The sequence below is a fragment of the Heterodontus francisci genome, chromosome 15 (genome assembly GCF_036365525.1).
Source record: "Heterodontus francisci isolate sHetFra1 chromosome 15, sHetFra1.hap1, whole genome shotgun sequence".
Taxonomy (NCBI): domain Eukaryota; kingdom Metazoa; phylum Chordata; class Chondrichthyes; order Heterodontiformes; family Heterodontidae; genus Heterodontus; species Heterodontus francisci.
In genome coordinates, this window is record NC_090385.1 from 54,806,415 (window position 1) to 54,826,770 (window position 20,356).

The window sequence follows — 20,356 nt, forward strand, 5'->3', positions numbered from 1 at the left end:
TCTTGCCAGGCTCCTCCTGGCTCCACAAAAATAACTTTTGACATATCTATTGGAACCTCTTCCTCTTCACCACTCAGTTCAACTGAATGGAGCGTGCATGACACACGCTCTGCCTAGTTGAGTCTCTAAATTACATCATTTACCTATGCTGTCGATTAATGAGTTCCCAAATATGTTGGCAAAGCAGAAATGGACTGAGAGGTCCACCACATCGATTTTAACTCTGCTACAATTCAATTTCCATTGATCAGAGGGAGTAAAATCTCTATTTGTATCTCTGTAATAAAGCCTGAGTGTATTGCCTTAAATGTATGCCTAACAACCAATATTTTTCTAGCATAGAGGGATAACATTTAGCAAATTGTTGAATGTTTCCAAAGTGAATTTCTAACAGAATTCAGAATCATCTACTAAGTGGTATATTTATAACTTATGTACAATTAAATTGGGATTGCAATAGGTTAAATACTGACCTTTCAGCTTTGACACCTGGACTCAGATCCATCCGAGATTGTTAAGGTGAAAGTTTTATCTGTCTTTTGGTTGTAAGCGTGCTACATAAAACGAGCATGGATCCCCAAGACGAAACTGTCTCAAATTCAAGAGCAAGTGGCAAAAATTTGCTAATCTCAGTACAAAAAATCATAAGGTAACTAGCAATAAACTTGGAAAAATTTCACAGTGGTGCAACATTGTCTACTCTTCTGAGGCTTGAGCATGGTATGGGATACTTTACTTTGTAACCAACAGTGTTGTATGTTCTATATTGTCGGTGTGCTATTAGTATAGAATGAGGATAGTAGACTTTGGGTCAAAGTAACAGGAGTTTATTTACAGGGGTCTTCTCACTATGGTATCCACGTGAACACTGAGCAACACGAGGTACAGATTCATGACATCACATCCTGTGATGATGTTTAAGGTCTATATTACATAATCTACCCAGCTACAGCTTATGTACATTATACTCCATCTCCCTCCAAGTCTCTGACTTCGTTCATCAGGTCTGTAACACTGTGGGGTTCTCATGATTCTGCCATTCACTTGTTTGGGGTATTGAGTCTTTCAGTTCTTCTTCGTCACTTCCCTGTGTGTGAGTGGAACTATTGGATGACTCATGTTCTCTGTCTTCACTGTCATCTGGGTGATCTGTTGGTTGTATCACCGGTTCATCAGCTGTCTCTGGTAGCTGATTCTCTTGATCTTTCATCATCTCTTCTGGATGGTATCATCCCTTTGCGAGATGGAGGTGAACCATAACCGTCCCTTTCGCATGAGGGAGATCCTCTTGAACCACTTCCTCTTTCGCCCCCCCCGCCACCCAATTTCTGCACTTCACATTGGCCTCGAAGGAAGGGGCCTTTTGTAGTGGTACATTCCTGTTAAGGTAGCACTGTTCCTTATCCTGAATCCACCATGCCCACCTTCCTGAGGGGGACCTGTCATTCCTCCTCAAATCCTCCTAGGAGGAGCACAGCTTCTTGGGAGTGGAGGTGGGCTACGTTGTCTACTATTTTCAAATGCTGGTCTAGTAGCTTGCTCTACTTTAATGGGTTTTCCATCTAAAGGCTTCCCATTCATCTCTCTGGCTGCATCCCTTGCAGTTCCTGGACTTTAGAAAATAATAAAAGCAAACTCCATCGACTTAGTTATTTCACGATCTTTCATCACCAGGACTTCTACTATTCTTTCATATTTGCCAAACATTGCTTCAAGTGTCTTTTCATTTGTTTCAGTATTCAGTGCACCAATGAAGAGTTTTCCGGAGGATCTGCTTCCACCCTGTGTAACATCTATAAGGCTAGACATGTTTTCTTACTGAGTAGCGAACAGGCTTGGTTCCTAATGACATATAGGGCTTCCGGAATAGTTTTGTTTCTGTGTGTTACGGTTGTCTGTATTTCTCCCACACCCTTCAACTGAATCCCACCTCGCCTGTAAAATTTCTTGTAGGTTTTCCTAAGCCTTTCTTCTCTCGACCAAGTTGTTAGGTCAGACAGGATAGAAACTGCTGCTCCTGTATCTAATTTGAAATTAGTTTTATTTTCTCCCACTAAGATTTCTGCTTCCCAGTAATCTTCATTTTTTTTCCTTGCACTTCTCCTCGGAGGGGAGTATTAATTGTTTTTCCCTCCTTTATTTCCTCTATCTTTTTACTAGGCTGCAGCATTTGTTTTCTGCTGCGACAGACCTGCTAAAAGTGTCCCCTTCTCTTGCACCAGAAATATTCAGCTTCCTGAGCTGGGCAATTTTTCTGCCATTGCCGCTCCCGGCCACAGCTACTGCAATTCAGTGTTGTTATCTACAGGTGTCTTTCCCGTCTATCGCGCTTTCTGGCACCATTACTCTCTGTCTTCTCAATGGACTCAGCTGATTCCTGAATTTTTGAGGCTGGATTCCCTGATCCTCTCGAACTAATATTCAATTACTCTTTCAATTTCTTCTGGCTGCCTGGTCAATAATATGGCTTTTTTCAAAGCCAAATCCTCTTTCGAATGAAGCTGGTCTGACAGTGCTTCGCCTATAATCCCGACAACTATTCTGTTCCAGATCGATTCCTCTCGCTGACTCCCATAGTCGCAATGGTCAGCTACTCTATACAGATCATTAATAAATGAATCGATGCTTTCACCAACTTTTTGGGTGCACTTGTTGAACTTAGCCCTTTCCACGATTACCTTCTTCCTGATCTGAAAGTGCCGTTCCAATGCTTAAATCACTTTGCCATACGGGGTTTGTTGTTCAACGATCCGCAGGGTAGTCAGAATGTCGTCCGCACTGTCTTCCATGGCATAAAGCAAAACACTGACCTGCTCTATGTCCGTTCGTGCTGTTAAACCCGATGCGGAATAGTACCTGTCGAATCTTCAAATCCATCTCTTCCACGCTTCAACCTGATTGGGCCCTGCTGCTCATTCGAAGGTCTCTGGTAATGTTTCGATCTCTTCTGTTTTCTTATGCTGCAAAAGTCATTTTTACCACTGCCACCATATTATCAGTGTGCTATTAGTATAGAAGGAGGATAGTAGACTTTAGGTCAAAGTAACAGGAGTTTCTTTACAGGGGTATTCTCACTATGGTAGCTACATGAACACTGAGCAACATGAGATACAGACTCGTGACATCATATCCTGTGATGATGCTTAAGGTCTATGTACATAATCTACTCAGCAACAGCTTATGTACATTATACTACAGTATATCTGAGTGATTGCTGGTATTGGATTCTCGAAACGGCCAAATAATAAATTTAATAGTAATGGTGATAGGAACTGTGTGAGAATCTTGCTCACCTAGCTGAGTCCTAATGATCCTGAAGGCTTTTCCAGCCAGATTGTTCCTTCATTGACATATCCCAATTAAAATTGAGATGCTGCAACCCTGTCTCACTTCCTGCCTGATGGTCAAGGAAGTTACCGAGACGGTAACCAGCTGGCATTAGAGAAAAGGTGCAATCCACGACACATACTGGGCTGGATTTAGTGAGGTCATTTGGAGCAGGAATCAAGGCATGATGGGGGCCTAGAGAATAGCTTCGGACGCATCCGCCCAGAAATCCGACATCATGACGTCGATTCTGGATTTAGTTAGCAGCAAGAAAGCTCCAAGGCGGCATGCTGACGCAACAGGACTGCAATTTAAATTGCTGAACAGGTACTTATAATACGTTTGCATGCATTTGAAAGTGATTAAGTGGGGGGCTTGGAATTAAGTGGAAGATAGGCACCCCTCGTGTCTTCGGATTCCCAGCCGTTGAAAGGTGGCAGCATCGAGGCGAGGCCTCAGTGCTGCCACAGGAAGGCAGCCATGAACAGCACTGGATAGGGGAAGTGGGGGGAGCTGAGGCCATTGTTGGCCTGCAGTGCTGTATAATCTGCACAGGTGGCATTACCAGGTGACCATATTGTTGGGTAAATTGCACGGGTGGCCATATGGCTGGGTGATCTGCATGGGTGACCATACTGCTGAGTGAGAGGGTTGACTGTGAGGGTGGGCACTGAGGGTCGTTATCTAGGAAGGCAAGAGGAGTAACAAAGGTAAAGGTGCCAATGCAACGTCAAATGCAAGGACACCACTCTGGAGGCCTACTAATCAGCTGGCATGGGTCTCATACAGCCTGTTTTGTGGACGCCTGTGTTGTGATGCAGTGCCTCCGACAGAAGGAGGGCCAAGAGACAGCAGCGCCTGCCCGTGAAGCTCCACGATGAGAGCAGCAGCAGCTGGCCATGCAAAGAAGGGCCACCTACACTAGATAGTGTAGTGGACTCGAATCAGCTACCTTCAAATGTCCAAGTGGCATTGTCAGCAAAGACTGTGGCTCTCCAGGGAGGCCATCACTGACTTGTATGTCACGCTGCAGGATGAGTTGCGACCTATGGGATTCGGTGATCACCGTGGCCTTGAACCCGGTTTCCTCCCACAGCCAAAGACTGGCAGGTTGATAGGTAAATTGGCCATTGTAAATTGCGCCTAGTGTAGGTAGGTGGTAGGAGAATGGTGGGGATGTGGTAGGGAATATGGGATTAATGTAGGATTAGTATAAATGGGTGGTTGTTGGTCAGCACAGACTCGGTGGGCTGAAGGGCTTGTTTCAGTGCTGTATCTTTCTATGACTATGACTCTATTACTGTAGCAATTCACTTTTACGCATTGGATCATTGCAAGGATCCACCGGGGACGTGTGTGGGGTCTCACAGGCAGCAGCACACTGCTGCATCAAGGAGGTGACCTGTTCAAGGCCTATTCAAGAGGGCCGGTGACTATGTGCATGACCAGACCAACCCTGACAGTCAGGCCAAGAGAGCCATTGGATTCGGAGCCATCGCTGGATTCCCCCAGATGCAAGATGCGATCAGATTGCAGCATATGGCCATCAAGGCTCCAATGGACCAGCTAGCCACCTTCATCAACAGGAAGGGCTTTCATTCCATCAACGTTCAACTGGTCTGCAACCACCATAAACTTTTTCTACAGGTGTATGCCCACTTCCTGGGAAGCAGCCATGATGCCTACATACTTCAACAGTCCCAGATGTCACAGCTTTTTAGTCTCCCTGCTTGCCTTCAGAGATGGATTCTTGGGGACAAGGGCTACCTATTGAAGACATGACTACTGATGCCTGTGAGAGACCCTCGCAATGCAGCAGAGGAGAGGTGCAACACTTGCTATGGCTCCACCCGAGCGACCATCCAGCATGTCATTGGGCTGCTGAAGATTAGATTCCGGCGCCTGGATCGATTCGGTGGAGCCCTGCAGTATGCTGCGGCAAGGATCTCGTATTGTGGTGATCGTAGAATTATAGAAAATTTAAGGCACAGAAAGGTGCCACTTGGCCCATCGCGTCTGTGCTGGTGATTTGCTGTGCTTTGCACAACCTAGCTCTGCAGAGGGGGGAGGCCTTGCATGAAGAGGACATGATTGATCCCCACTCCTTAACTAACGAGGAGGATGCAGAGGAGGCTAATGAGCAGGCAGCACTGGATGTTGAACCCTTTGCACCAGAGGTCAGGCACACTGAGCAACTGGCCAAGGAAGCAAGAGACAATCACATATTTACCTGCTTCCAGCTACCATGATGGCCTCTCAAAGTGAAAACAATAAAGACTTACCTCCATGCATTCAGTCTGTCTCCTCCTTTCTATTTGGGTTCCGTGCCTAGCACCCAGCTTAACCACACACTCCGCCACATCTGAGACGCTTACCAAAGGAGGGCTGTGCCTACACTGGCAGCCCACTAAGGGAGAAGGGTGAAGTCAGCATCTCATAATTAGGGCATGAAAGAATAAGCTTTCTCCACAATGAATGTTAACTTCAATCATGGAAAACTTTATAACACAAACAAATGGCAAATGGCATACACCCCTGAAACCCCAAGAGTGTCTCGGTGGTTTTCTTTATATGTTTTCGAGTGCTTCTACCAGGTGTGACCCCTGCGCTAGCCACTGGGCTGGAGGCAGACTGCTGATCAGGCTGCCCCTTAGCCTGTGATGACTTTGGGTGTCCTCTGGCAGCCTGAGGCCTGGAGGTCCCCAGCTGCCTGACGTTTTCTTACACAGGTGCAGGACTTACCTCGGGCTTTGCGATTACTGGAGCTGGGCTCTCTGGGGGAAGGCTGAGGAGGGGTGTCCACACTCTGAGCGCCCTGAGGGGAGCCTCCAGATTTGGAGGTCGGCCTCTCCTCCTCCCTTTCAAGGCTCCAGGTGCCTCATCCTTTTCTCGCTTTGCCACTGCTGCATTGAGCTCATGGCCAAGGCGATAGTGTGCAGGTCTGTGTGCATCTCTGGGATCTGGTTCTCCATGATGGTTGTCAGCCTCTCAATGAAGGAAGCCATGCACTCTCACACCTGAGATATGGCAGCACTCATGGCATGGGTGGATTCTGGCAGCTCTGCCAGCTGTTGCCTTACCTCTCCCTGTAACTCCAGCATTCCCTGTGCTGTTGACACCAGAGGCTCGTCATCAGCCTGGGGCTTGGCATGGGCCTGGTCACCCATATCCCTCCGACTGTCAAGGGGCCTTGGCTGTCTCAACCTCAGCCAGCTGTTCAGGTGCATGTGTGGTGCTCTCACCAGTTCGTGACCCTGATTCTAAAGCCGAGCGCAGTCCCACCAAGGTGAAAATATCTGTGCTGGTGGAAGGTGCAGGAGAGCCATGTGATGGTGCATCCTCTGATTGCTCCTCCTCAGAGGTTGACTGCTGTTCCCCTTCTGATGGAGTCTCCTGCGGAAGCCAACCTATACGAGAGAACACAAACATGTGTGGGTCAGGCTACGTAGACCTCGTCATGCCATCCATGCGGGATGTGGACCTGCGGAAGTGTTTTGGATATTGATTGAAGTCAATTGTTACTCGGTTGCGCGGAGACTCCAGTCTCACCATCTGCTATTAAGCAGCTGCACTGGATCCCTGCTAACTCCATTGCCTCCTCCTCAGCTGTCATGACAGGCTGTATGTCTGGAATTCCTCTGCCACTCCTTGAGGTCTTCCTGTTGTTATGGGCCCACTTGTCCTGCAAGTGGAAAGAGGGAGATAGTAAGTCTTCACAGAAAGAGTGAAAGAACAGGCTAGATTTTACGTCGGGCAGACAGGAGCTGGCCACCAACGTAAACGTAGGTGGCGAACCTGCTTCTGCCCGGCCCAGGGGTCTGACCCGTATTTTACGGGTCCCCGGGCTTTAACTGTTCCAAGGCGGGAGGGAATCTACTTGAGGGAGGAAGTCCCGCCTCATTGAGCTGCCGGCCAATCATCGGGCCGGCAGCTCTTAGCCCCAGCAGTGCCACCAGGAGCGGTGGCCACTGCTGGGACTGCAGCCCAGTCAAGGACATGAAGCCAGGAATCCAGGTAAGTTAGGGTTGCCTTGCTGGGCTAATTGGTCACCCAATCCCCCCCCCCCCGGCAGGCAAGGATGGTCATTTGGAAGGAAGGGGGCGTCGGGTCCTGTGGGTGGATGGGGAAGCGGGGGTGTGCTGAGAGGCCGCCAGGTTTCACTGGGCGGCCTTTCACGTCTCCTGGACGCCCGCTTGCCACGGGTAAAATCCCTGTGGAGGCGCGCGAAGGCCCTTAAGTGGCCTGGGGCAGGGGGCCCGTTTCCTCCTCCCCCTCCCGCCCCCCCAAGGGCACGTAAAGTATGGTGGAGGCAGGAGCTGGTCGTGAAGGCCTCCCGCTCAATTTTACGCCCCCGCTTCCCCACGCCACCATCAGCTCGCTGGGGTGGCGTACAATTCCGGCCAACAATTCTGCTAGTGGCAGCCCCTCATCCCCTCTCGGGCGTTATTGGGGGTGAGTTTTGTAAGACAGTGGCCAGTGGCCGAGATGCAGCCATGCATCTGGCAGGATATGGTGATGCCTAACCCCCTTTACCAGCTTGTGGTGCTTCCATTCCCATGTCGCGCTGCCTGCTGCATAGCCAAAGAGGGGAGAGGTGTGGAGCAATCATCTTGGCAGAACGGAGAGGTTGTTGACTGTCTTCCTGCACTGCACCCATATTTGGCAGGGATGACGCCATGGCTGCTTATCCCCTCTGCGATCTCCATCAGGGCTTGCTTGGTCAGGTGGGCGGACCTCTTATTGCCATCCCTGGGGAAGAGGACCACATGCCTTTCCCTTGCAGCCTGGCGGAGAATCACCAGGGAGACATTGCTAAACCGTGGGGCCACCTGGTGTCTTGCCTCTGCCATACTGCGGCGTCCTTTGCTGGGGGCTGTGAGGGTTCCAACACTGGTTTCAGCAGTGAACACCAAACAGCAATTGACTCAAAGGCAGCAATGAAAGCAGGGCCGGCAGGGCTTTAAATATGGTCCCAGCACCTGTTCTCGAGTCATATGATGCATCAATCAGTGCCTCGAAGCTCTCCCCATCCCATGATTGGACAGGCGTTGCGTCTCCATTATGATAATTGGCTGCCCGCCGCATGACCGCGGTGGGCCCGCTGCACACGTGATGAGCAGCGACGGCACCCGCTTCAGAGTCCACCACGGGAAACCACAACAGGTTCACTAAACTGGTTCTGTTTAAGATTATTGTCTGAAATAAAAAGTCAGTGAGAGGAAAACCAAGAGGGGATGCCTTCGAGAGTATTGTGACTTCTAGGATAGCCAGGCCTTTTAGTAACTTCAGAGTATCAGCGTTCAAGGATTTGGTGGAATGGGGTCCTATTTGTACTTTTGCTTTAATGCGCAGATTTTTTAATAAAAGCTAATAGAAGTTAATTAAAAACAATGCGTATCAACTCATTAATTTTTGTAGGTTTTTCTTCACTCTTCCGATCACATAAGGGAACTTAGTCACCAAATAAAAAGATGTAGAAGGACTTAACAGTGATTATCTGATAACTGATGTTGCAGTACCCATGTACTGTCACAGGAGACCACTATTGCCTTTGTAAATATTTCAGTAATTACTGCTTGAACCTCTGGTTGGAGTAATTATAAGTCAGCAAAAATTATGTTAGTGTTCTTCAGAAAATTAAGAACTACCAGTTTATGATTTTTTTTTGCAGAAAATAGGGACTGGGGAGTAAATTGTAATCTGAAATGCCCTCTTTTACAATTTGATTTTTCCTTGTGTATTTCAAAACACTGTGCAATGTGTTTAAAAAGGGTGAAAATTCAAATTATAATTTGTCCAGCAGCATGATTTTTGTGGAACTGGAAAGGTTTTGTTGGCTTGCGGGTGATGAGTACTACTTCATCTTTACTCAGCTGTACAGTTTAATGTCAGTTGGCCTGATTAAAAGAGGACAGTTGAGAGGCATAGTGTAAAGCAGCTGAATTGGTCAATCACCCAAATTGGGGTGGGGTGAAGAATCACAGAACATTATCTTTTTAAAGGTTTCACTCATGATATTCTATTGCAAATACATCATGCCTTGAAGAAAAGAAGCATTGTTAATTTATATAACACCTGACCAGATAGTTTCCGATAATGGACCACAATTTGCAAATGACTACTTCACGCACTTTGCAGAAAACTGTGGATTTGTATATCTTACAAGTTCCCCTAGATATCCACAATCTAATGGTGAAGCTGAGAGAGGAGTTAGAACTATCAAAGCATTGTTGAAGAAGAATGAAGATTTTCAAACAGCACTCCTAAACTATAGATCTACTCCATTGCTGTGTGGATTATCACCATCAGAACTGTTGATGGGAAGGAAGTTTAGAACACAACTTCCCATCCTACCCAAAAAAATTACTTCCAGAGCTAGAAGTTCAGGATTATCAGAGTTGAAGGCAGAGAAAAGTCTTACCAAAAGCAACAAGCTTATAATTATAATAGGAAATATTGTACAAGGAACCTTCCTAAGTTGATTGAAAGAGTAAAGATACGGGTACGAGACCAAGGCAGAGAATGAATAATCGTCCAGAGAGATGAGAATCAACAGTGAACTTATTTAGTACTTACTTCAGAAGGTACTATAAGAAGAAACAGGAGAAATCTTATTTCTATTCATCAAATACTTCAGTCGATCATACATTTGGATGAACCAAATGTTCAACCTGAAATTCAGAAAGCACTGGATGCTACAGACCTCAATGAAGGCCATCCAAGTCGAGAAACAAGAATTCAGAGAAAGAGTACTAATCTTTCGTGTCTGACAACAGCACAATCGGAGAGTTTGGTAGCCTCCTGACAGATTGAATCTGTGATGTCAGAGACTTGGGGGAGATGGGGTAGTATGTCAAAATAAAAAAAAAATGTATATTAGATATATATGGATGGATAAAGACTTTTGGGGGGGTGATGTAGTATAAGGGTTTGAAAGGGTTAATGTTTGAGACTGTGAGGAATACCTCCCAACATAAAGATATAAGAGATCACATGTGAGAGATACTGGAGGGAGAAGCAGCATGGCTTCAGAGCAGTCATATACAAACTTGTGTAAAGCTGCATATAGTTAAAACGTGATAAATGACAATGTTAAAATTACTGAAGACTCCATTATCGCTCCTAGCTAGACTAACCAAATATACAAACAGTGGCAGACTAACCAAACATACCCCCCCCCACCCCGGCCACTATCCCTCCTGATTATATGCTCTCCCTGTGTCCAAACCTGCCATGAGGGAGAGCATAAAATTTCCCCCAACGTTTCCAGTTGATAACAGATGACCATTCTGATGAAAGGTCATTGACCTGATTGACCTGAAAGTGTAAACTGTTTTTCTCGCTCCACAGATGCTACCTGATTATTTCCACCATTTTCTGTTTTTATTTTCATCCTGTTTCTTGCTTTTCTTCAAAGTCCAACCTGCTGCACAGTGGCGCAGTGGTTAGCACCGCAGCCTCACAGCTCTAGCGACCCAGGTTCAATTCTGGGTACTGCCTGTGTGGAATTTACAAGTTCTCCCTGTGTCTGCGTGGGTTTTCTCCGGGTGCTCCGGTTTCCTCCCACATGCCAAAAGACTTGCAGGTTGATAGGTTAATTGGCCATTATAAATTGCCCCTAGTATAGGTAGGTGGTAGGGAAATATAGGGACAGGTGGGGATGTGGTAGGAATATGGGATTAGTGTAGGATTAGTATAAATGGGTGGTTGATGGTTGGCACAGACTCGGTGGGCCGAAGGGCCTGTTTCAGTGCTGTATCTCTAAACTAAACTAAACTAAACCTTTCACATCCTCAGGGCATTCCAAAGCACTCCTGAATTAATGAAATACTGTTTGACAGCAAGTGGTGCCAGAATGCAAACCCTGGGTTTTGATTCAGCCCAGAGAAATGGTGCTGTGGTGGCTTTTTACTGGTGGTTTTACAGATCTGATGCAATGTTAATGCAGGTTCCTTCTGAACTCACAATACAAATGTACTGAACTGAACCAAGTATATGAAGTAAAAATAGAAAATACTGAAAATACTCAGTAAGTCTGGCAGCATCTGTGAAGAGAGAGACAGAGTTAATGTTTCAGGTTGATGACCTTTTGTCAGAACTGGAAATAGAGATGTAACATGGACTCATAGAGTCATAGGGCTGAATTTTACGCTGCCCCAGCAGGTCAGATGGTGGCGTGGGGGTGGAGTAAAATTGAGCGGGAGGCTCCGGGAGGCCTTCCTGCCCCGCTCCCGCCTCTAGCCAACTTTATGGCGGGGGGCGGGAGGGGGGTAACGGCCTGCCTGCACATGGCCAATCAAGGCCCTTAAGTAGCCACTTAATGGCCACTTAAGGGCCCTCGCCCGCCTCCACAGGTATTTTGCCCGTGGCAAAGGCGTGCTGGGGATGTGAAAGGCTGCCCAGTGATAGCTGCTGGCCTTTCCGTGTGCCGGAGGGAGTACCGAGGGCCGCCCCCGCCTCCCAACCCACACCTGGGACCCAAGACAACCCCCCCCCTTCTCCCCACCAAACAACCACCCTTGCCTCGCCGGGACGCGCCCAATTCCCTACCTTGGATCCTGGCTCCATGGCATCCTCCTCGGTCGGCTGGGCTGTTGTCACAGCAGTGGCCACCACTCCCAGTGGTGCTGCTGGGACTAAGAGCTGCCGGCCCGCTGATTGGCCGGCAGCTCACTGAGGCAGGACCTCCTCCCTCCAGCGGGTGGAAGTCCCGCCTGGGGACAATTAAAGCCTGGTGACCCGTAAAATGTGAGTCAGATCCCCAGGCTAGGCGGAAGCGGGTTCGCAATGGACTTTTACGCCAGTGGTGAAGTCCCGTCCGCCTATGGTAAAATCCAGCCCATAAAGTTATACAGCACAGAAACAGGCCCTTCGGCCCATTATGTCGCGCCAGCCATCAAGCCTATCTATTCTAATCCCATTTTCCAGCACTTGGCCCACAGCCTTGTATGCTATGGCGTTTCAAGCGCTCATCTAAATACTTCTTAAATGTTGTGAGGGTTCCTGCATCTACCACCCCTTCAGGCAGTGTGTTCCAGATTCCAATCACCTTCTGGGTGAAAAAACTTTTCCTCAAATCCCCTCTAAACCTCCTGCTCCTTACCTTAAATCTATGCCCCCTGGTTATTGACACCTCCACTAAGGGAAAAAGTTTCTTCCTCTCTACCCTATCTATGCCCCTCATAACTTTGTATACCTCGATCAGGTCCCCCCTCAGCCTTCTCTGCTCTAAGGAAAACAACCCTAGCCTATCCACTCTCTCTTCATAGCTGAAATGCTCCAGCCCAGGCAACATCCTGGTGAATCTCCTCTGCACCCTCTCCAGTGCAACCACATCCTTCCTATAGTGTGGTGACCAGAGCTGTACACAGTATTCCAGCCGTGGCTTAACTCGTGTTTTATACAGCTCCATCATAACCTCCCTGCTCTTATATTCCATGCCTCAGCTAATAAAGGCAAGTATCCCATATGCCTTCCTAACCACCTTATCTACTCGATAGGCTGAATGGCCTCCTTCTGTGCCGTTATGACTCTATAATGATTCCATAACAGGAGAAAGGAGACAAATGGAAATTTCATCTGAGAGAAGAGCAGAACCTATTCAGGGTGGAGATTCCTGGAAGAGAATTGGCAGTGAATTCAATACTAATACAAAAGTAAAATACTGTGGATGAAGCCTTCATTCTGTACCTTTTGGTGCTGCTGACACACCAAACTGATGCCAAAAATACAGTATATAACTGTTGACATGAAATAGTGTTAGTGTAAGCAAGGCAGCCTCAAGAAGCTGCTTCTGCATGGTTTTTGCCTTGCATTGACAATAATGTAACTTTTTAATGCATGGTTTGCAGTTCTACCATTTAATTTCAACCAACTGAAAAGAGCGCTGACTCTTCCACTGCTAAATCAGTGGAAAGCTGGCCACAGATAGAGCTGGATGAGCAGTGCTCCATGTATCTATGTGGGTATGTTTCCCTCCCCAATCCAGTGATGCAAGGGGGACAGAATAAATATATTGCTAGGCTCCCCAAAAATTGTTGGGACTGCATTAGCAGCTGTACGATAACATTAAGTCACAGGGTTAGAGAGGGAATTAATAGGCTTTGTGTGTAAACTAATATTCTTAGGCTTTATTGCAAAGATCACAATTTTCAATTTTCCATCAGAATTTTAATTGTGATCGTCACAGAAAGATACACATTTCCAACACAATTTTAAATCTTCAACTGCCCCATGTTTTGTAATCTGGAATTTCTACCATATAAATTTAAATTCCTGGCATTTTACTTCCAAATTAATTATAACATAGTTTCTATGATGAGTTTATTTTCCATGATTTTATAGATTTCCTATCCACTGCATGCTTGAAAGAATGAGTTTTCAGCTGGTTGAATAAACTATCCCACGACTAGCTAATTGGAAAATGATAGATGAAAGAATTGAAACTATCTGCAGTGAACCTACTAGTAGGCAGCTTGGCTTTAAATAAGAAATTGTCTGGAATTACTTACTTAGGTCATTATACTCAAATATGGAAACATTACTGAACTGGAACTTAAGCAAAATGAAGATGTAGAAAAATTCTAATTGATCAATTAGAGTTGTGAAATAAATTAACAGGTGGGGTTATAATTATAATAAATTGGGGTGGCCAGTACATACAAGCTCAAGAAACAACTAAATGTTTTGGAGTGAGAAGCGATTGAGCGATACAGTGAGAAGATGGAGTAGAGAAAAGGATCAACTTGCTAGACCTAATAATTTCCTATTCCTAAGGATTCTTAAGATTTTGTTGACTAGAAGTACAGAGAAGCATTGCATGAATTTGTGCAGTACCTTCTTGAGTGTTTGTTGTTACCGAGTTCCGTGCATGCATCCCCCAATTGGCCAGCTCATATTGCACGAAGGCAAATGATATATTAAGCAAATGTTAAACTATTACATTCAGATTTTTCCAGTAGCCTAGTGCCATACACATCCAGGTCAATATACTATCTCCAAAGTTAGTTGATGTAACCAACAGTAATTTGCCTCAGGACCCTGGGATACAAGGAAAGTAAACCAAACTGTGTTCCCTTTCCTCATCACTGTCTTGCGATCCCTGCTGGATAATCTGTTGTGGATGTCAGATAAGAAAGGGATTAGATTTAGCTGTAAAGTGTTTCTCAGTTAAATAGACAGTCAGTACTCTCTGTCTAGAAACAAAGAATTTGCATTGATATGACACTTTTTGGACCTCAGGACATCTCAAAGTGCATCACAGTCAATGCAGTATTTTTGAAGTGTCACCATTGTACTTTCCACACAGCAAGATGTCACAATAAGTATGGAGAGTAAATGATCACATAATCAGTTTTAGCGGTGGTATTGGTTGAGAAATAAATGTTTAGTAAGACAGCAGGCAGACTCCACGACTATTCTTGGAATAGTGCCATTTGATCTTTTACATCCACCTGAGAGAACAAACCAGGACTTGGTTTAGCATCTCATCCAAAAAATGGCACCTTGAACATTGCACCGGTTTTTCAGAGGGTATGGCAGCCTAGGTTATATAGTCAAGCCTCTGGGTGGGGGATGCTGGAACTCCAGACCTTTTAGAGTTGAGAATGCTGTCACTGATCAGCCTCGGCTCACACATAAAAGAATAACTAATTGGGCCAGGTACTAAAAGCCAGCAAAATAACTGACATGTTAAAGAGAGGAGGAGATGAATTGTAAATAAATAAATAAATAATTGTTGTGATTCAAATCTACATCTAGTTTCCAAAGATGTAAGAGCAATGGTCAGGGTTTATCCTGCTGTCTTATCAATATGGATTTTTTTCTAAAACATAATAAAATACTGCCTATTGTATCTGTTTTGTTTAGGATGTCGTTATCTACTGTTTGGAGAATGAAGTGTGTGAAGTCAATCACCGCGATAATGCAGGGTACACAGCATTGCATGAAGCCTGTGCACGTGGCTGGCTTGGCATCGTCACACGTCTTCTAGAGCATGGAGCAGATGTAAACTGCAGTGCACAGGATGGTACCAGGTAAGAATGGTATAAATATTTTGGTGTTTTGAATTTTGTACTTGTTACAGTGAGGACATTAGTGTTGGAGAATGGAACAATTTCCCAATGTCTGCATTAAGCAATTACAGCTTATAGCATGTTTAGATGGAGAATAACCCTCACACTGTTCCTCTCCAGCAAATCTGTCTGTTACTCATTTCAGGTCTGCATTAGATAATAGTCTAGGATTCATTGGCGTTGTTCATACCTGTAAATGGCCCCCATGTCTTGCATTCGATTAGACGGTGCCTCTACTGCCCTGTGTCTAACCCTATAAAAGCATAGTGCAGAATGGATCAATTATATTCCTTCATGATCTGATGAACTGATGCTGTCTATGTCTTTCGCGTGCACTTCTCAATAGGTGGACTGAAAACATTTAAGTAAAACAAGAGCAGATATAGATTGTTAAGCTGCTTTATTTTATAGCCAGCTAATGAATGTGCAGAGTAATAGTTATAATCAAAACACACTTTGCTTAAACCTCTCCTCATGAATAGAAAAAAATGATAAATCACATTGCCTCCCTATGAGGTTGACTAATATACACTTTTGGTCAATCTAACTTGGAAACATGGAAACAGCCCATGGCGTACATGGGCTTGGCCAGTACTAGTCTTACAATAAACTGCCTATGCCTTTCTGCCTTTCTTTCAGCAGAATGATTCATGCAGTCTTTGTGCTTCCCTTCATTCTGGACATGAAATTAGCAGTTAAATTCTAACCCTCCTCATCCAAGGATTAGCCAATACGGCTGCCAATTAAACTGTTTATGCCCTGTCCCTTGTATGGATTCCTAGAAAACATCTCCTGCTATTTTCAGAATTAATGAGACTATCTTGACGCAATGGGGGATGATTAACCTGCCAAGGAAGGTGAATGTCTGTGAGGATGGCAGGTTAAATAAGCTGAAACTGACGATGCGTCAAGAAGCCATTAGAAACGCACAGCTTCAACCTATAACCTGAGCACATTCTTCAGCATGCGGGAAATCCCCATGGGACAGGCAGGTCTGCCATTTAAATATGTTAAATGCTCATTATCTGAGCCAGATAACCCAGGATTCTGATTGTAACTCTGCACACAGGTCTCCTGAACTTCCTGAAAGTCGCTAGGTGAAACAAGGCAAGAGAACCACAGAAATTGTCAAAACTGATCAATTGACAGGCAACAAAGGCTTTTTTAATACTGAGATCTGACAGCTGCTTCCTTGCCTATGTAAAAAGCTTTTGCTCACAGGACTTGTTCTGAGAGTGTGCTGTCACTGCTTTGGAGATGATTCCCAATATTTTGGAGGTCATTTCTGGTACCTTGGATTTTCTTGCCTCTGATCTACACTTCCCAGCTGTCAGCCTTCACAGCAGCATGGAAGCTGCTTATACAGCTCACTTTGGACCTCAGATGAGGAACAAGTGGAGCAACAGCAGCAACACCAATAGTAGCACAAGCAGTAACAACAAGAGAGCAGTGGCCTTCTCCTTAACCACCTGCAGCTCCATACGACAGGAAATGAGCACAGAGTTCCAGGTCACAGGAGGCAATATCCCCAACACAGGGTATTGCAGGCAGCAAATTAGCTTTCGAGACATTACTGAGAACCAGGTGTTTGCTGACATGCCTGAGTTTACACTCTGATATGTTGAGGATACTTTCTGTTCAGGAATGCAAAATACTTTTATGTGGTAAATAATCTTAATTGTGTTACTGAAATATGCCCTATTGCCACAGTGATTTCACCAGTATTGTTCTATGTCTGAATTTTATCCAGTCATTAAATATCCCAGCTAAAGTCAGCATTAAAACTTGGTTTCAAATGACTTTACCACATTTTTTCTGCTCTTATTTTAGACCTGTTCATGATGCTGTTGTGAATGATAACCTGGATGTTGTCCATGTTCTACTGTCATATGGTGCAGATCCCACCCTTGCAACCTACTCAGGTCAGACGGTGCTGAAGATGGCTCATAGTGAGCCAATGAAACAGTTTCTTATAGGTATGTGGTCTGTCCTACTTATTTAATGCCTACATTTGTAATTCTTCAGTTTATTCAGAGTCAAAAAACATTTAAAACATGTAATATGCAACATTCAGCAAAAGAACATATTAGTATTGATGTATGATAAAGGTATTTTTGAAATGTTAAATGCAATGATGTATTGTATAGAACCAATTTATATAGTTCCCTTCAAGCATTTGAGCACATTTGTAGTCTGACACTTCAGTACCATACTGAGGGAGTACTACATTAGCAGAGGTGCTGTCTTTCAAATCAGACATTAAACTGATGCCCCATCTGCTTGTTCAAGTAGATATAAAAGATCCCGTGACAATATTCGAAGAAGAGGTGGAAACTTCTCCTGCTGTCCTGGTTAGCATTTATCCATCAAGTATCTCCATCAAAATAGATTAACTGTCCATGTGTTTCATTGTTATTTGTGGGACCTTCCTGTGTACCAATTAGCTGCTGCACTTGCCAATCTAACATTGACTGCACTTCGAAAATACTTGATTGAAGCGTTTTGTAATATCCTGAGGATGTGAAAAGTGTAATGAAAATGCAACTTTTTTTTTATGTGAAATCTAAAATGATCTTATTATACGCTATAATAGTAATTGAGATTAGTTCAAAGAAAATGCAGTTAACATGGCTGTGCACTTTTGCGGATGGTCACCCAGGTAAAGACACTAAAGGGGTGAACACTGCATCCCTCTACTATTGGTATATGCCCTGGAAATAATACGACATACTTACGATATCCACCAGATATCTGAATTGATGGAAAATATAATTCTGACAGACCATTGAGCTCAGGCAAAAAACTACAAATCTGGTTTATGAAGCACAATCATACAAAAGCTAATGTAAAAGGATAATGACACAGTCCTTAAGTCTCACCATTACTGTAAAAAACTTATTTTTCAAAGCAAAATAAAAATTTGCAAACGTGCTTTTACTTGAGTGCTTGCAGTTACCTGTATGTTTGATGGAATTGTGTGAACTGAACTGATCTTAAGAATTAGGGAAAGCTTCCTATGTTTTCCCCAGATTCAGGCAGTTTCTGGCTATAGAACTGTCAATCAAAATCAAACTGAAAACAAAAAGACAAAAGGTGGCTTGTATACTATGTTGATTGGTAGAAACTGCATGGGGGGAATTTTATGCTCTTCCCCCACAGCGGATTTGGAGGCAGGGAGAGCATATAATCGGGTGAGATGGTGGTGGTTGGGGGTGGGGGGGGGGGTACCCCGCCATCTTCCCACTTCCACCGAAATTAAGTCCAGCACGGGAAGGCCTGTGAATGGCCTTCCTGCCCCACTGCCAATTGAGGCCCTTAAGTGGGCAATAAACGACCAATTAAGGGCTTCATCCCGCCATTACCACAATTAGCCGAGCAGCAGGTAGGCCTGTCGCTGCTTAGGAAGACAGCAACGAAAACCTTCCGGTTTGCTTGCCAGCTCCGTGGAGTCGGTGGGGTGTGAGTCCTTCCTTAAAAGGCAGATCGAACCTGAACGAGGACCCAGCATGGGAAGGGGAGGCCTGCTGAGAGCCAGCCCCCTGCCCTTGCTGCAAACCCCCCTACATCCCCCCTCCACCAATGAAACCCCTCCCGCTTTGACCTACCTGTGCCATTCCTGGGCCTTGGGTGGGTGCTCCACCGGCAGCAGCCACTGCTTCTGCGGTGGTGGTGCTCAGTTAAAGAGCTGCTGGCCTCTAATTAACCAGCAGCTCTCAGAGGGCGGGACCTCCATCGCCAGGGTCCTTGATCCCATGGAAGGCCCGCCGCTGTCCAGTTAAATGCCTAATTGGCATTTGATTCGGTGGGTTTCCCACAGAAGGAGCGACACAGGGTTCACAGCAGCATTTTGCCAGTGGTCAAGACTACCATTGCCCGGACAAAATCCCGGAAATGGACTACTTCATTATTGGAGGAGTTGTGAATGGAGCTGAACGCTGTGGATTCATCAGTGTATAGCCCCATTCGTGACCTTGTGACAGAGGGAAGGTTATTGATGAAGATGCTGAAGGTATTTGGTCCAAGGAACTTACTTGCAGTAGTGCCTTGGGGTAATGTTGATTGCCTCTTATAGTTATCCTTTTTATTCGATATAACTCAGTTGACTTTAGTTTTACAAAGGCTTCTAGGACTTTGCTACAGAAGGGTATCAGCTCATTTATAATCTGAAGATTTGAAAAATTGTTTCATAGTTTCTGTAGCAAAAGATGTGTTTTTTCTTTTTTATCTGTATACTTTAAATATTTAGTAAATACTAACCAATTCATGTGTAAATGTAAGTGCATGCAGTTACACTACTTCTCCAGTTCAAAATACACCATCTGGATACTTGCAACAGTTCACTGTTATATTGATATAGTTGTAAGTAATGTGGAAATAGGAACAGCAATAGTTGTATTGACCCAGGCTTTAAGGTCACAGTAAATAGAATCAAACAATAAGTTTTTTTTGGAAACACTCAGCAGGTCAGGCAGTATCTATGCAGAGAGAAACAGTGTTAACGTTTCAGATCTGTGATGAAAGGGCACAGACTGTTTTTCGCTCCACAGATGCTGCCTGACCTCCTGACTATTTCCACCATTTTCTGTTTTTGTTTCAGATTTCCAGCATCCGCAGGGTTTTGCTTTGGAGTAAGTTTTTTTTTCTCTCTATGCCCCTTCTTCACATGTCTGAGTAAGTTTATGCTTAACATTAGATCTTGGGCTCATTCGCATTTTATGTGCGAGCTGCTGGTGCCTATCGCACCTCCACAGGCAGTTCATGCATTTAAATGTTTGGCTGTAGAACATTCCAGGGGAGAGGGTGATCATGACAATTGTGTTGTCAGGGAAGCTCTCCTGCTCCTTCTGGCACCACAGCAAAGTTTTAAGAAAAATAATAATTTCTCTAAACCTTACCTTTAGTTGGTGGCCACTGCTTAGGCTGTAACCAGACATATGCCCCACTGTCAGACTCAT

At 45.0% G+C, this 20,356-nt stretch overlaps 1 protein-coding gene across 7 annotated transcripts in view; it reads left to right on the forward strand.

The window, feature by feature from the left end:
- Positions 1-20,356, forward strand: part of LOC137377667 (BCL-6 corepressor-like protein 1) — a 355,666-nt gene that overhangs the window by 310,573 nt on the left and 24,737 nt on the right. For all 7 annotated transcript variants that reach the window (XM_068047573.1, XM_068047570.1, XM_068047571.1 and 4 more), the window contains 2 exons: positions 15,196-15,362; positions 17,232-17,377. In XM_068047573.1, the coding sequence (XP_067903674.1) occupies positions 15,196-15,362; positions 17,232-17,377 (313 nt within the window). The remainder of the gene's footprint in view (positions 1-15,195; positions 15,363-17,231; positions 17,378-20,356) is intronic.